This window comes from Ruditapes philippinarum, unplaced genomic scaffold, assembly GCF_026571515.1.
Source record: "Ruditapes philippinarum isolate M1 unplaced genomic scaffold, ASM2657151v2 ctg524_1_1_1_1, whole genome shotgun sequence".
Classification (NCBI taxonomy): Eukaryota; Metazoa; Mollusca; class Bivalvia; order Venerida; family Veneridae; genus Ruditapes; species Ruditapes philippinarum.
Genome location: NW_026866629.1, coordinates 23,475 through 42,107, shown reverse-complemented (window position 1 = coordinate 42,107; position 18,633 = coordinate 23,475). Strand labels below are relative to the sequence as shown.

The following is an 18,633-nucleotide window of genomic DNA, read 5'->3' as shown; positions in this document are numbered from 1 at the left end:
CCATATGAACTTCAATGATAATGGAAGGTCTTAAAATAATGCCTTTATAGTAAGTTCTTCTTTATTTAATGTAATCAAGCCATATTAACACTGGATATTGCGATAGTCTTGATAATTGTGCACAGGTTAGTTTAATCCCTCAATAGACAGTAAGATTTCAAAGTACAACGGTAATTACTTAGAAGTACAAGCAAATACTTATTTGTGAAGTCTACTATTTCTCGAATTCGTAAAAGCTTTATACTAGAAAGAGCATGTTTCATTTTGTTTTTATTGTGATTATGTGTGTAATGAAAGAAATTCCAGAAAGTTAAGGCTATAATGTACACAAAGTAGTGAGATGGAGTAAAAGTGACATTGCAAAACATTTTCGAAGTCCCGTATTTTGTGTTCGAATCCAAAATTTCTTTAAAATGGATTACAGACTAAACAGTTGATGAATTTGTTTACTGCGATCATTTCTCGTGAAAAAAAGCTAGACTTTAATAAAGAACAGGCTTTAGAGTGCTCAATTATTAAATCTATTCCAAAATTCCATGGTTTTTTCCCTAAATGTTCCCTCCATGTATCCACGGCCGAACCATTTAGTCTACCTCTTAAACAATCTACTTCATTGGCCAGTAACAACAATTATGACTTTACAAATATTCCAGTAATAACTGCGTGTAGATTGTTTGACGGAAACCTAATACATTATAGAATTACGATCCGGATGCAAGTGTTGTTTTGCTTTGGAGTTCTACATTATTATTAGAAATAATATAATAAAATAAACTTTGACTCAAAATGCCTTAAATGTTGCATTAAAAAAACAATAAAAATACAGCACATCTTTGAATGGTTGAAATGTTTTTTGGTTGTATGAAGTTTTTTTATCTTAATTTAAATCGGACAAATTGAAATTATGAAAGGTATGTATTAATTTATCATAAATTGTCAGCAATTACCATTTACATGGAAATGACATAATCAAATAAAGCAATAATTATAAAGCAAATTTACGGATATCGTGAAAAATACACAATGAATGAAACATAATGGGTTTGCGACCAGCATGGATCCAGACCAGTCTGCGCATCATTGTTGGTCGCAAACGCACTATGTTGGTTTTGTCGTGACGCGGCTCAATTTTGTGTGCTCATCTGTTTTTATCACGTTGATAGTAGTTTTTTGCTGTAAATACATTATTAAAAGTAAAATATTGTAAAGTGAACAAAAAAGTAATTTACACATTGCAAACGGTACTTACAATCTAGGGAAAATACCAAATATCTGTCAGAATGTACAAAAATAATCCTTAATAATGCGTTAGTCACGAAGTAAAAATTATGTGATACAACAAAATCCGTCATTAATAGCATATAACATGTTAACCATCTTTTAATTGTGAATATTTTTAGTTTTCTTAAAATCTAAGTACACACATTTCCTCAAGGTTGATTTGTGTTTAAATATTTTGGCGTATCTGTAGGCATGCAGCTTTAAGAGACTTTTCAATGACAAACTTATCAAAGGATTTCGCAGCGTCTTTGTTGCCATGCATCAAACATTTGATTTGTTGCCGTCTGCTTTACATTGTGTGTAAGGTTAGTCGCGTGATCTATTTTTAGCTCATATTTTCAACACAGTTACCTAGTGTATTAATATACTAGTACCTGGAACAAATAGGCAGGGCTTATCAGATATTCACCACCTGGATGCCTGAACCACGATGTAAAACAATCAACTACATATACACAGAGGAAACTCGGCGTTTTATAAATGAATTAACTAATATACACTCTTCAAATTATTAGGGAATTAATCCAGCTAGGTTATGGAACTTCGGTGACTTTTCTGGTTCTCGGTAGTGCAATAATGCACGGACGAGCACCCGAGGTCTTCCTTCACCAGTAAAGTTGGAAAGTCGCCCATGATATCTATTCGGTGCGACGTAAAATAAAACAAATTGAAAAAAAATAAAAGAATAAATAAATGAAAACATTAATAGAATACATGTATATGGGGAAAATGATACATTTATCTATGATTTTGTTAATTCATTTTGTACAGTGTAGTAATGGAGGTTTGAAATACAGTGTAACAAAATCGGTGACTGAGTATTCTACGAAGGGCATGTTCACGATATTGTGAAAACCGATTTCTGACAAGGGTATAAAGTATTGTAATATTTACCAGCAAGTATTCATATGTGTCAATGTATGTGTTAAACAATAAGGAGAGAAGAACATGACTGGGATATTTACATTAAGTTAGGTATTATTTCCTTTAGTTTATACATGTAATTGTTCCAACCGAGCAGTGTGTAGAGAAATATTATATTATAAAGATGTGTAATATAATTTAATAGTTATTGCTTGAGATATGTGTCTTTATGAATCATGCTATCTTTTTTCTTTTCTTTCCAAATGAACATATCGTTCTTTTAGCTTGTATTTTTACTCGTTTTCGAATTTAAATTGAAACACTATTCTAAGTAAGCAATATTGCATACATTTTTTGAATACATGCATGTTTTTGCTCCGATTATTTGATCTTATAGGATAAGGTCTAACCTTCTCCAGCACATTAATAACGTTATTAATATAAGTCCATTTGATTTGTTTATTTTCTGAAATAAATAAATAAATAAATAAATAAATAAATAATAAATCAATAGATAAATAGTTAAATAAATAAATAAATAAATAAATAAATAAATAAATAAATAAATAAATAAATAATAAATCAATAGATAAATAGTTAAATAAATAAATAAATAAATAAATAAGACGTTATTTTGCACATGTTATAATCTGTACATAAAGTCAATTCCAATAGACAAACCAATTTTGTTATTAGATTGTATCAGTTCTAAAACTTACATATTCGGTCTTTAAAAATAGTATTTTAGTATATATATGTAATTCATATAAATATCTCTTTATAACATTTAAAATAACATCAAAGCACTGAATTCACTGAGGGTTCGATTTTCTCTATATAACAGATATTTAATATAAATACATGTAAGTACAGGTGCATTTTTAAGATAAGGAGAAATGATTTGAATAAAAAAACCGCGCCCTGAGCTTTGACTCAGATTAAAATACATAAATTACATAAAGATTTCAAAGTTATAACTAAAGTAAAACGGCTTCCTAAGATCAAAATTGGTCCTGCTCCGGGTGTCAGTTCATGATTTATAAAGATATCTTTATATACGAATACATATATATGTTTTAAGTTTTGTTTGTGAAATAAAATACATGTGACCCTCCACAAAACTGATGCTATCATGTAAAAAGAGTTAATATTTGCACGCCCAATGGGCTCTCTGGATATATATATGAACTTCTATAAGAAAACACATTTAAGTGGACTGTAGTGCACAGGGCTAATATATTTGATACGTAGCAGTGTAACTCCTCCATCGTAGTGTTGACAATGGGTATTAGAATCGAAGTAGATTTAATTGCAAAAAGAAATAAAAAAATATCACGATATTGGCGGGCGGTGTCTAGCTCTGTACACAGGATACATGTTGATCATATATGGATTTTTGAAATCCTAAAATGCAACTTGACCATAGACTTGCCTTCTACAAATGAATAATCCCACATGTATCGCCCTTTCTATACTTTAATTTATTAAAATTGGATTTTGAAAAGGGTATCCAATGCAAATATAAAAATTCTTCATGTGTATGAATTGAATTTTCTCTAGTCGATTCAAATAGCATCACTTGAAGAATTGGTGTCAGGTCGAAAAAAAAATGACTAAGATAAATAAAAATTAAAGCAAAAATACTCTTATTTACACTAATCACTTTTGAGAACTTTCCGTCACACTTTCCTTTTACAACCTATACGTATTGTCATATTTCAATTTTAAAGGCTTTATTCTATAGTTCAATGAACTATTTTTGACTTCTCTTTTACAATGACAAATAATTCACCAGGAATTTAAATAATTAGGAACAGTTTATATGATACTTATATTCCCAAAATTGGTGAAATTATACTCACTTATTGCAGTTAAGGTTAAAGATATTAAAATATAAGTTTTAATGCTTGAAATCTTAAGAACTTGTCTTAAGGACATTTTAAAAATACAAAAAAATACAATATATATAAATTATAAATTAATTTTATATAAACGTATTCAATTTTGTTACCATTTGAAACGACGGAGATCGAAATATTCATGTTTCTAAATTGTATTTTTCATCTTTTTACGTTTAAGTTTACATAAAACGAACGTAAAGGTCTGTTATGTGTTTTAAGAAGCTACAATTTGCAATGTTTAATGTAGTCATTAATTTTATTATGTTCCATTTCAGAGTCCTGAAAGTATGAGAATGAAATACTCGTTAAACTATCGGATGCTACATAGAATATCAATATGGTAAGTCCGATCCTGTCAGTATTAAATTGCATTTAATACATTAAAAGCACTGTCTACAGGAACAAATAGCGATTCCTGCAATACTCAACGTCCACTGATGTTATGAAGTTCAGCTTCTTTCCTCGTTGTTTTCGTCTGTGGAACAACCTGCCAGCACCTGTTGCTGAGGCTCAATTCTTTGGCATCCTTCAAGAATGAGCTGTCTAAACTAACCTTCTAAGGGGACTTACATGCACAGTTACGAAGTACCGCCAAATGAAGGGCTTGAGCTATGCCAGCAGGGTCTCGGACCTGGGCACCGCCACGGAAGCTGGATTGGTCTTGCCTAGATGGTTGAAAAGTAACTGTGTACAACTATTTTCTGCTACTTCTTTTCTTTTTAATTTCTATCTAGCAAAAATTGTGTCCGTGTCCTTTTGTTTCTAACCTATTTTTATTTCTCTTTATTCTTTTTTCTTGCGCATCGTTAAAGAAATTTTAACGTACAGGTGTAGATGTTGATAAACCATGTCATTATAAAGCACTGTTATTACATAGCACCTAAAGTCATCATTGAAATAAAACATATACCAAAACAAATCTATTTATTCTTCTGTAGACGATTAATTATTTTTCTAATATATATCATTGTTAAACACTTAAATCACAATGTTATTCTTTTTAGATATATACATTTGTAACAATTTATTTACATAAAAATACAAACATGAAATACGTGTGTTTACATATTTATTTATAATCTTTTTTCTATTATTTGCACCGAACATTTAAAACTATTCAATTATTTTTTGTAATATTCAATACTATCTCATATAGACCTTTTTACGACGCGGTCCGTTGCTATGAAAAATCGACCGGAATTAGAATTTTCTCGCGCATGCGCAATCTGCGTAGGGCAAAAAAAATGCTTCGCCTAACATAGAAATATAGTAGAAGTTCATAGACAATTCCGAGTTAGTTCAAGTAAACGGTAGAAAATTATATAAATAGCTTTCAACAAATATAGAAAAGATGACTTTATAGCTTTGTGGCGAAGAATGCCATAAAAAGGCATAGAAAAGATACTTGTTTAAGAATTTACGATCACGGACTTGACACTGAGATCATTTTGTGGAAATTTATCTATTAGAAAATGAAAAGTCAACTTATTTGCTGTTGAAATAGTTCATTTAAAAGCAATAGAAATTATATAACATGAAATCGAGATTAATTATCATTCAGAAAAAATATCAGAACAGGTGATAATCGATTTTAGTGTTCAATATACCTGTTTATATCCTTTATCCGATTTGCCTGTGATGCAAACAGAAAAATTTAAGTCACATAAATAGATTTTAAATAATTAATTTTTTTTTTCAACATCTTGAGAAGTTTAGATGGATTGTTTGGAAAAGATAAAACACACTTTTTATCCGCTTCTTCGTAATACATGTTATTTTTAATAATGCACGTCACACAATTTTTCTCTTCTCAAAATCCATAAACATTGATCGGTATATTTAAAAGTTACATTAATTACCATTTTAATAAGCGTAACTGATTAACTACACCATGATATTTAAACGTCCCGGTTGAATGAACAAACGCTCGAGTGCCAATCTGTTTGACATTTGCCGCCTGACCAATCCATTTATTCAAAGGAAGAGTACAACACAAATTGTGTAATATTATGTAATACAGGGGTAATAAAATTTTATCTTTAACACCCTGTTGTTTCAATTTAAATTACTGATGGAAAAGTCGTCTAATGATACCTTAAACAAAGACATGTGTGTGCCCGTTTTGACCATTGAATTATTACTCCCGCACATATTCGTAGATCTGTTAGAAATAAATTCACGTTTTCAGTACTTACCGCCTTAAGTCATAACAAAATAAATATTTTTTGGGTGACATAACATGAAATCGCATCTATTAAAGCCTTAAAGTATGATAAACTGTAGACATCGTTAATGCTTTTGCCCTACGCAGAATGCGCATGCGCGAAATGCAACATTCGTTGTTATGGAAATTCGTATTGAAAAAAGTCTATTTCTAATAATTAACTCACGGCATATTTTTTATTTTTTTTTTAGTTTTTTTTCTACCTGCTAGAAAACCAAAGGACTGCTCTTTTTACTACTGCGCAAAATTGCTCAAAACATATTTGTGTGATAATCATTTGAGTCTTATTAAATGTTGTAATAATTTGCACAGTATGGTAATGATTTTTTTTTGGACGGGAAGGGGGTAATTTAAGTACATTGTATGGAAAAATATACATTTGAAGTAATTTGAAACAAATAAACTGGAAATATTAGATTGTTTTGCCAGTTTACCTGCCAACTATACGGACATCGCCATGTCTCAGTATTGGTTTTCCAGCGGTAAAAATTAGAAACCGCATTTCTTTTAAAATTGTGAAAGCTCGCCGATGTATTGTTTGACAATATTGACCTGAGACATTTGAATATATTACCGACCTTTTGTCGGTAATTATCGGATTCCGAAGAAAACAAAACGGATTTTAATGTATGATACATACGGAATATTATATTGTAGTAGATTTCTGAGGCTTTGTATTTTGCTACGAGCAGCGTATGAAAATTGATATCTTGCGAGTAGCAAAATACATAGCCCCAGAAAGCTGCTACAACATAATTTTCCTTTTATTATATACCGTATCGTTTTAAGTAAAAAGGAGTTTCAGTATACTTCACTCCTATTAGTAATTTCAGGAAATGAAATGTAGATGTCAATAAATAAATTCATGTATGACTGATGAATACGTAATTTTTGCAAAACCAGCCACGCCTTTAGTAATTTTGGTTCCCGTTTCCAAATGCTACGATATACACAGCTAAGATCGGAACCAACGTCAAAAATAGTCCAGCACTTCCATATATGGTACCGTATTTGTCACTAACATAATACGGAATTTTTTATTCGTTGAAGCGCATTCGCGCTTTAAGATTTGCGTGCTTTTAGGGAGAAAATTTATAGGTATATTATAAAACAATATATGTAAGAATTTAGAATTACCAGCATAACACTTGACTTTCTAGCTTCGGTGACAAGGTGTAAGACTTTCAATTACATGTAGTTTCATATTGAAGATTGAAGGTATGAATCATATAAATTATTTTTCCTGTGTGATTTTTATCATATTTTCAAAACTTGTACATTCATGCATGCGAAACACTCATTGTATGACTTAACATATAATATTAGAATTAATGAAATGAAAAAATATATTTATCAGATTATAAAAAATAAGTCTAGAAATGAAACACAAGATTTATCAACTCATGTTTTATATATTAATTAAAAAAAATATGAAAAATATCAGTTCATGCAATCTACAAAAAAGGTGTGTCCAGGGTCTTTCAAATAGATTTATTTGAAAGACCCTGGTGTGTCCAAGTTTCGAGAGATCTATAAAATCAATAAAATCCTAAGCGTAAATCGTAACAAATTACGGAAACTAACGAAAATACTCCCGGAAGTTAATGAGTCTCTGACCAATATTGCCAAACAACTATTCACTACTAATTGAATAAAATCTTTTACAGGCTAGCCAAAAGTGTTTGTATACTGGCTGTTGTGGTGTTGTGTATCAAGTTTTCTTTCAATCCCTCCGTGTTAAAGATGGCAGACGTTGCTGACTTTACCAGCAGAGAGTGGTCAAATCCATCTGGACGCAAATATACATTGAACAAAATTGAGAGAGACAATGGCAGCACGAGACAGGATACATACAGTGTTGCATCAACAACCGACGTTTGGACACCTGACATTACACGTGAAACAAACTACTTAGACACTTCAGAAAATTACCAGAAAGCAGCTACAGTAATGAAAACGTCAACTTTAAATTCGAGAAGAAAGTCTTCAGACCGCCTTCAGTCTCACACTTTAAATACAAAATTAAACGAAGAAATACGGATGAAACTAGATAAATCTAACTCAGTTGTAATATCAAAAAAATTGAACTTAACTTATACTTCTTCAAAAACGAAAGTTTTTAAGAAACATCCACACGAAATGGACTTCGAGATGATAGCGTCAGGGAAGTATATAATAGAAGATCTAATGAAACAGGTAAAATGTTGCACAATGATAAATTCTTACTGGTAGTTTATACAAATTTATTTAAGTTCGATTGTGTTGGACGCTATAAGCTTACTGATTCACTTTCGAATCCGTTCCTGGAATAAACCAGTACTAAGAAATGAATGTAAAGTTTCTTGCTCAAGGAAACAACGGGTTTAGCCTGACAGGGTTTGAACCCATGCGGTCAGCAATCCTTAGATTACTAGTCCGACGCATTTACGACTGGGCAACGCTGACAGTACTTCGCTGACTTTGTCTTATATCTTATCATGAAATTTTGTTTCCTGAAAATATTAGTTAAATAAAATATATATTTGAAAAAAAATCGCAAAAAAGAAACATGCATATTTAGTATAATTTGGTAAGTAAGGTATATATATGCATAAGGTTTGGAAGCAATATAAATATTAAGAGAAAACATCAAGTGCATCCCCTACAACGTGTTTTAATAAACTCTATACAGTTCTCAATTGTAGCTTATCTTGCAAATGCTGTCCAATAAATACCTACAATGTATGTTTTAGAGGGTAAACTTATGGTATTTGTTAGCATCGTCAGATTAATTTGTTAAAAGAGTGTTACTAAAATTGAAGTTTACATATCTACAAGCGATCAAGCGATAGATGAATATAATAAAACTCTGAAAACTCTATAAAGAATAACAAAAAAATATACCCAGAATTAAACTGACAATAGTTTTTGTTTATTTGAAGCTTTGCGGTGTTGGATCTTTTTATGCCAAATTGCACGAGAAAAATAATTGTTCTTGAAAATCTGGGTGAAGTGTGATAAAAAAATTTGCACACAAGTGTTTGGTCCAGAGCTTCCCCTATTAGTACACAAATCTCGGAAAGATATTTCCAGTGATGTCATGTCAACAGACCTCAGTTAAGTCCCTTTAACAAATGATTTTAAGGTGCCCAACCTTCTGTTGCACACATGTTTTACCTTTAAACCTATTTAAGATATCAGGCATTGTCAATTCTCCATTAACGTAGCACTTCTATATTCAAGGAGCAAAGTGCCTAAAATGATTTTTCTTAGGAAAGTAAACATGAGTGTTGTAACGATTAACAATTTATTTAGAGCATGTTATATATAATGAGATGCTTATTACCTGAAGAAAGTGCAGCTCATTGTAACATTATCACAAAAGTAGCAAAATGTAAATAAAGTAGTTTTTGACTTCATTGGCCAATTAGTAGCTTTTTGGAAACTATAAATTTAACACCAAAAATGAAAAGTTTTTAGAAATAAATTTAAATAATTTCTTAGTCATATTTGTTCAAATGCAACAATATAATAACAGGTTGAAATTATAATGTTAATGAATTTCATCAGATTGCTAATTAAAGTTTCTTTAAATAGAAGCTATTTTGGTTTTGAATGTTTCGAAAGTCCTTGTAGCTACGTTGAAGGCATATTTGATAATAAAAACAATAAACAATTTCAGGGTCCGTTCAAATTCTTGAAAAACTTCAAAAGTCCATGTTGGAAGCCAGCCGAGAAAAGCTCTTGGGAGCCTCCAATCCGATGTCTGCCCTACTTTTATTTGATTGGCGCTCCAAAGTCAGGTACGACCGATATGCACCGGCGGCTGATCAAACATCCTGAGATATCAAAATTGGTGGTAAAAGAACCTCACTGGCTAACCAGAAGACATTACTGTAAGTGATCAACTTAAAAAATATTGTATTGTAACAAAAATATGACTATTATATTTAATCACATGCACTGAATTACAAATGAAGTCTCCAGCTGCTAGTTATTGGAGCTGTTTTATATCACTTTGATCAGTACATACAGTGCACTGATACCATTATGATAGTGCTGTTTTATTTTCAGCTATTTAAGGCCATCTGTTGATCGAAATATCAAATATACCACGAGTCATTTTCTAAAATAAATTATCAATAAGTTTGTCGTGTTTGATACATCACAGGTAATAAGAGATTTTAATAGATATTTAATCAGATAAACAAATAAAAAACTGAATGCGGCAGTATGTATCATTTTATTACATAAAATGTCAAAAATATGCAACAAGTTAAAGCAATTGATGGTGCTACGCTCTATCAGGACCTGCAGCATCTGATAAGATAAACGGTCTTACGTATTTGCATCCTTGGTTTCCCCAGACCACAGACTTTTACAGTCACAACTTCGTAAAAAATTGGCAGCTAATCGTTCAATTAACGTAGTAATCCATATATAATCGATGGATCGATGAACATTTGCTTCGTATAAATTATTACATTGCCGAATGCTCATTTAATCATGCACGGACCATTTTCATACTAAAGAACTATTAAGTTCTAACGCCATTGGCAAATATTTTCATTATTGAAACTGTTCAATACGTAAGAAATTTCCATCATAAGAATCAACAAGACTAATTGAAGGCGCATGTGCGTGATTGGACAAATGATATTCCTGCGGTAACCTTCAGTTGGGAAAGGTATATATAATTTGATAGTTTCATTTTATTTTTGTTTGACGTCTAATAGATGTTTTTGTTCTGATTCAGACGGCCACGGGATAAACGGAGGGTACTCCAATTTGACTCACTATCTCAAAGTCTTTAAATTTGCTACGAGAGATGTGCTTTTGAGGAAAGACTCTGAAGGCTTCCATAACGTTATATTCGGTAAGCTTGCATCTTATGCCACACACTTATCTCAGCATAATTAAAGAATTCAGATTTGTATTTCTTGTTTTGTTTTCATGGATCTCAAATGACACTTTTGTCTCAAGTAGATCATACTTTTCAATATATCAATTGGTAATTGGAAAGTACTAAACAGTAAAGGATTTTGCATTTCGGTGTAGAGTTCATATTTTGTTCAGTCCTTCTAAGATGAAACCATGAAGTCCTCTTTGATACCAGAAGTTATTGGTATAAGGAAGCTGATTACATATAATTAAACCATAAAGTCCTCTTTGATACCAGTAGTAATTAGTATAAGGAAGCTGATTAAATATAATTAAACCATGAAGTCCTCTTTGATACCAGTAGTAATTAGTATAAGGAAGCTGTTTAAATAAAATTTAAAAACCTAAAAATCCTCTTTGTAAAAAGTAGTATTTTTAAAGGAACGTTTAAATATTTTTAAACATGAAACCCTTTTTGAAACCATATTATTATATAAAACGTTAAAATATAATTAAACCTGAAGTTTTGAACCTTAAAACATTAAAAATAAAATTAACCAGAACCCTCTTTTGAAAAAAAGTAATTATTTAAAAAGTATTAAAAAATTAAACCTGGCCTTTGTGGACTTTATGAAATAATTTTCAAGAATTTACATGATTTTAAAAAATTTTCTAACATTTTTTTTTAACAAACAATTTTTTACAAATATTTGCATCAAATTGCATTTTAAAAAAATCTTGTCTATAAAATAGTTTGAAATTAAGCTGATGAAAATGTTTTTTTAAAAACTTGTTTATTTAAAAATATTTATTATAAAGCATTTGAAGTCAATAAAAAAACTGATGTTCATATTTATCTATTGACACAAGTAGCTCGGATTTACTTTTACAATATAAAAATTTTTCCACAAATTGAAACGAATATCAAAAATTTTGAAACAAATCTGTTTTACCGTTTTAATAAAACAAATTTAAAAAAACCATGAAATGATATGAAAATAATAAAGTTTTTAAAAAAAATGACTATTTAAAAATTTATGTCGAACCAGAGTTTCAATTTGAACAGAACACACAAATATTTTACATTTTTTTTTAGTTTTTTTGTAATCATGTTAGCTTCCCAAAAAGCAAATAAACTTTTAAAAAGGGAGAATGAAATTAAAACAAGAACATTTAAATATTAGATTATATGTAGAATATGTAACAGCTAGATTAATGTGGGTATTTCACATTGTAAGTTAATATTCTGTATTTCTTTTGTCTTTTTGGTTCATCTGCTGTTCATTATTTTTTGTCTAAAACTTTTTCTCTATAAATTACCCTATTATCTCCTTTATTATTTTTTTCATACCAAAGAGAGAATGAGAACCTTTAAAAAATTAGATAACAAACCCAATGGTACCAATAAACCTTAAACAAAAATCAAAATACATGCACCCCCGAATTTTTAGCTATGTCGATTAATCCAAACCCTACCCTAAAAAGAAATTTGAACCCCTGATTAAATTTAGTTTTTTAAAAGTTTTTTTAAATTAAATTTTTTTTAATAAAAATGTTTTTAATATTCCTAACCATTTTTATTTATTTTAACCAAAATTTTGTTAAGATTTTTAAAATAATTAACATTTGCCAAACTTTTTTTTAAAGTAGTTATTATGATAAACGTACGTTACCCCGAAAACCCCTCCTGTACATTTTTTATTTTTTAAAATAAAAATTTTTTTTTTTTAAATTTTTTTTTAAAAAAACCCAATTTAATTTGAATTTTATCAACCCACTTTTTTTAAAAAATTCCCCAATTTTTAAATTTTTACTTTTTTTAAAAAAAAACTCAACAAATTTTTTTTAATTTCCAAAGGGTTTTTTATTACACATTTTTCAAAATTTAAAACAAAAAAACCAAAAATTAATTATTTGTTGTTTTTAAAAGAAAAAATTTCAAAATGGCAAATCGTCATTAAGATTCAAAAAAACAAATATTTTGTCACGTATCATTGATAAAGTTTGATGGCCAAAAAAATAAAAAAATCAGATTCACATATGGGTTGGCCCAAAAAAAATTAAAAATTTTTTAAATAAAAAATAAATATGATTAAAATTTTAATGCTTATTTTAAAGGGTTCTATGGGTATCTGAAGTGAATGGGTAAATATCTATTTAATATACGAAGGACATGTATTTTAGCTTTTTTACGTAATTAACAGTAGAAAACAGAAAAAACGCTCACTTTGACATTCAAATTAAAACCTTATAATTAATGTTTATCTTCAAAGCATGCTTGTGGTAAAATGATATAAAACCAACAGTAATATGGGCACCACTACTGGGAACATTACATAATGGGTTATATCGCACCTTTGCATGATAATACTTTGGTATAAATCCTACAGACTAAATCTTTAATTTTAATGCTATTACATACATGACTATGTAATGAAGCAAAAAAAAAGTCCCCAAAAATATTTTTCATCTGCTGTGCAATTAAATGTACTTGAGGGATAATATATTTCCTAATTTGCACTTTTACTGTATAGTTTTTAGGAACTAAACATCATTGAAGGCAATTTATTATTTTGCTAATTAATTTTGGAAAAAAACAACAACAAGAACACTTTAACAATAACAACAAATCGCTCTAAACCTGGGATTTAAGAAAGAGGTTAACACGTTTATTTTAAATCAAAAGCTTATCCTGCTATTACTTAAACATTGAAGTTTTGCATGAAACATGTTGTGTCAGAAAAGAAATAACAAATGGGCAGTGGGATTTTGTCCCATACTTTATTTATGGGTATTAACAGTTTTCGTAGTTATTAACCTAATTAACTCAAGCAATTAAACTTATTGAAAACTTGTACAGTGGCCATATCAGTTCTCTTGACAATTGCACCATTCATTGATAATAAAAATATTAATGTCGTTACCAACATATGTTACACAGACATCTCTGGAACTTCTCAATAACTGAATTGTGAGATGAAATATATACGACAGTAATCTTTTTAATTGAAATCTTATTTAAATTCTATACTCTTTTACTAAAAGCAAACCATTATAAAGTATATGACAGCTAATCAGCATGCAACATATTGGCTATGGCAGTGTCTGCCATAACAGTTCATAAACAGATTCAGTCAAAAGGAATATTGTGGTTTTATTGATCTCGAAAGCTCTGTCTACATTTTGTATCATAAAATCTGGCTATAGTTCTGAAAAAAAATACCATTAATATTATGACACATTTGCAAATATTTATTCAGACTTGATTTTATGATCAATAAATAAAGTACAATAGTATAATAGTGATTAAAAACCCATATACAGGGACAGTTATAGTAATTATATAGCGTGAATGTAATTTATTATATACTCATAAATGAAATTTTTAGAAATGTTGATTGAAGATGCGTATATTCATTTCCGTATTTTCACATGAAGGTTTTACTTTTCGCTGCAGTGACATATTGTCTGTATTTTCATTGGTGTCTTGCAGAACAACTTTCCTCTTAATTCAGCCAATACAGAAGCCTATCGAGCTGTAATGTTAAAAAAAAAACTGTAAATAAATAGAAAAATCAAAATTTTTCATTTTACATCTTGTTGTATGAAAAAAAAGATACATTATCATATTTCACTCGGGGCTACCGCGAACCATGAAATATTAATTTTCATATATTTACTCGATGAAAATAAATACTGTATTTATAGAAGAAAACCCCCTTAAATTCTGTATTTATTTCAACAAAAGTATGTTTTCATATGTTATTTTTATTTACAGGAGATTGCTCAGCGTCCACATTATGGGACAATGATTATTGGACTATTTTACCAGAATTCAGAAACCTGTCGGAACCTCTATATACCAATGCCGATTATATTCATCATTTAAATCCTAATGCAAAAATTATTGCCATGTTAAGAAATCCAGTTGAGAGGTATACAACTGGTTTACTAACTAAAATTTTCCTTTGTTTAAATCGATATATATCCAATTATAAAAGGAAATGTGCGGAGGCAGCTTCTTTAAAAATATTTTTTTTTAAGTTTGAAAAACAGACACAAAAAATAAAGAAAGAACAAAATAAAATGAAGAAAATAATAAATAAATAAATAAATAAAATTAATAAAGAAAAAAGAACAAGAACAACAATAATAGTAACAACAAAAGAAATGAAATAATAATGTCGTAACGTTTAAAGACACGTGATGTGACTTGCTAGTCTATTTGTACGTATTACTAAAACTTCAATATATACAAATCTCATTTATACTAGATCTATTATATACGTTTTATTAAGTTTGAAATCTTCAATGATGATAGAAGTCCTTTTAAATTTGAAACATTTTTAATAAAATTTTAAAAACGTTTTTACTTTTTTGTTTTAAATGTGTGACTTTCACAAACTATCGGCGATCAGATTCAGCAATATATTTTGATACACATGTATTATATCACACACACATTTTTCTGAAATATCAGGTTGTACTCGGACTATCTGTTTTTTCAACAATTTCAACAAGGAAGCCCAGAGATGTTTCATGAAGGTGTCAAGAACATTATCAAAGATACTTATAATTGCTTGAGAAATAACAGTCTGCGCCATTGTTTATATACACCAGCTAAAAGCCGACCTGGTATTGTGGTAAGTGACAAAACCGGACAAAACATTCGTATGTCTTCTAGTATACCGTTAATATGATTATAAAATGTTTGATACAATGACCTGTTTTAAAGATGTATGCCTCCAGATGACCCAACATATTTCAAGAAAATCTACACTTAGAACATTGTACTAAGATTTTAAGAAAAAAAAAACAATATTCACAATTAAAAAAAATTTTACATGTTATATGCAATTAATGACTGGTTTTGCTGTATAAACATCATATTTCTACTGCGCAAATGACGCAGTAAGGGCTATTTTTGTATAATTTGGCATATTATGGGTAATTTTTGTAGATTTTTATGTGTTGATTGAAATGTGTAAGTTACTTTCTTTGTTCACTTGACGATATTTATGTTTTAAATGTAATTCTAAAATTTCCATGAAAATAGAGGTATGCTTCTTGAATCAAACGCTTACAACATGCAATGTTAGGGTTGTTGGCAAAATGTAAAAAAAATAGGTAGAACGCGATACTTGTGGTGTTTTGCTATTCTACAACAATCAGTTTTCCATACGTCATTGTTTTTGGAAATATGGCAAGCAGAAATAGTAAATAAAACTTTAAACAGACAAAAGTTTATAATTTATTTATATGACTCAATTAAGCAGAGTCTTAGAGAAAAGCTGTATATCATAAATCTATGGTAATGATTTTTTTTGATGAAAACTAGATTTTCGAAAAAATGTTTACCGTGCAAAGTCACGTGGCAATCTGACTAAAGTTCAGATCTACTTATTTTTACATGTAAATCTGATAACAACCGTGTAGGTTTCGCCTTCATTATGATTCTGATTTTCCCAGAAAGCTATTTTAGCCATGCAATCAAACCGGCTTTTACAGATAGGCATGAGACAAAATTTCTGTATTATATTGTCCGTGAAAGTAAATCATTTTCTTTTTGTTAGAAAAAAAATGTTTGAAGTAATTTTGAAACAAGTAAACTGGAAATAATAGGCTCAATTTTAATGATTGTAATATGATTGCAAGATTGTATTTCTAGTTTACCTGCCGGCAATGTGGACAACACCATGTTTGTTCTCGAAATCTTGAAAATTACCTACTCGTATTGGTTTTCCAGCAGTTAGAATTTGAAACCGACTCGCTTTCAAAATTGTGAAAGCTCGCCGATGATTGGCTGTTGGAAAAATCACGAGAATGTTACAACCTATTGCTCATCGCCAGATCCTAACGCGTAGCGTTATTTAGGAGCTAATGTAAACCAGATCGAGTCACGTGCTATTACACACTGACAGTGTCACTTTATCTTTTTCTACATGATTTAATTAAACCAGATTTGTTTAAATAAAGTTAATTTTGACAAATAGGTGTGTAATACAATGTATATATATATACAGTTTAAACTATGATCGTACGTTGATATGGATGTGTTTTTTCTCTCTTTCAGATTAGACTTCGAATTGGCGTTTACCATCTGCATTTAAAAGAATATTTCCGTGTATTCCCACGTGAACAGGTGATGGTGATCAAACTTGAAGACTTTTCAAACAATACATATTCCTATATGAAACAAATCTTTTCGTTTTTAGAAATATGTGAGTATTTGATAATATATGAATTCTTGATTCTTTAAATGTTATTCTGATAATAGCATAAATTGTGAAAAAAAATCAGAATGTTCTAGCAACAGTTTGTAATTTTTCTAGAACTATTTTTGTAAATACACTGTATAGTTTGATTATTAGAGGGGTTCCACTGAGGTTTTTTTTGACAAGAAGAAGCTGGAAATGTTTCGAAACTTGTGTAGGTCTCTACAAATGAATTGTCTGCAAAATATCAGATTATTCCTTCCTTCTATTTTTGTCTTTTTTTTGTGTGAAATGACAATAAAACTTTACTCGAAATCGTGCAAAATATCAATTTTTCATTTATTCTAAGTTTATATTAAATAGAAATTTTCTTTATCATGTTTTTGTAGATTTTTCAATTTTAAGTATATCAACTGATCAATGCAAAAACGTTAAAGTTAAGGTCAAGACTTTTTTGACCTCAGTGGATCTCCTTTAATTATATTTAAAATACATATTTAGCTTTTCTTAAAGAGTTAAAAGTTTCATTTATTTCAGCGACATTAAAAGCAAAGGACTTACAAAAGATTGCGGATCCAAATCAGCATGCAAATAAAAGAAGAAAGAAGGATAAACAAGCAGGGGAAATGTTGCCGGAAACCAGGAAGATGTTGGAAAACTTTTACCGCCCCCATAATGATCTTTTATCAAAACTCCTAGGAGAAAAGTTTAATTACAATCGAGATTTGGGTTAATGCACTAAATACATTTTGGAAGAGATAAGATTTAAGTGTAAACGAACTACACAGTATCTAAAGTTGTATAGTATTAGAAAAGACATCGTAAACGGATGTAAACATGGCGTATCATATCATTGTTATCAATTGATGTTAAAGCTATAGGCGCGTCAATGAAACATCGCTCTTATTTCACTTTAAATGGTCTTTTATATTTTGGGTATGTCATAAATAGAATATTAAATTCTTGTAAGTTTGTTACTGAATTTATTGCACTCGTTGAATGAAATAATATGCTCGCCAGAGGCTCGCATAATATAATTTTATTGGTTGGTTTAACCTATTTATTTAAGCTCGATTGCGAAACAAGTTCTTGCAAATTGTATTAATCGTTTTCGAGTCCGCTTCCTGGAACCAACCACTACTGGTGTCATATGAAGAAACATGGTCGTGACCCGAGTAGGGCTCGCACCCATGATCTCTGGGTTAAGAGACAGACACATTAACCACAAGGCCACCTATCCCCCTTATATATAATAAGTTATTATTTGGCCCTATATTAACGGCTATTT

At 29.8% G+C, this 18,633-nt stretch overlaps 1 protein-coding gene across 5 annotated transcripts in view; it reads left to right on the top strand.

Annotated features, from left to right (window-relative positions):
- Positions 1-18,231, top strand: part of LOC132733120 (carbohydrate sulfotransferase 15-like) — a 36,534-nt gene extending 18,303 nt beyond the window's left edge. For 2 of the 5 annotated variants that reach the window (XM_060719720.1, XM_060719722.1), the window contains exons 2-9: positions 4,322-4,386; positions 7,938-8,466; positions 9,932-10,145; positions 11,006-11,125; positions 14,909-15,065; positions 15,611-15,773; positions 17,204-17,351; positions 17,883-18,231. In XM_060719720.1, coding sequence (XP_060575703.1) covers positions 4,322-4,386; positions 7,938-8,466; positions 9,932-10,145; positions 11,006-11,125; positions 14,909-15,065; positions 15,611-15,773; positions 17,204-17,351; positions 17,883-18,079 — 1,593 coding nt within the window. In that variant the 3' untranslated portion in view covers positions 18,080-18,231. Of the gene's footprint in view, positions 1-711; positions 912-2,052; positions 2,257-4,321; positions 4,387-7,937; positions 8,467-9,931; positions 10,146-11,005; positions 11,126-14,908; positions 15,066-15,610; positions 15,774-17,203; positions 17,352-17,882 lie in introns of those variants that run through there. The other 3 variants (XM_060719725.1, XM_060719723.1, XM_060719721.1) reach the window with 3 other exon arrangements.
- The last annotated feature ends 402 nt before the right edge of the window (positions 18,232-18,633 follow it).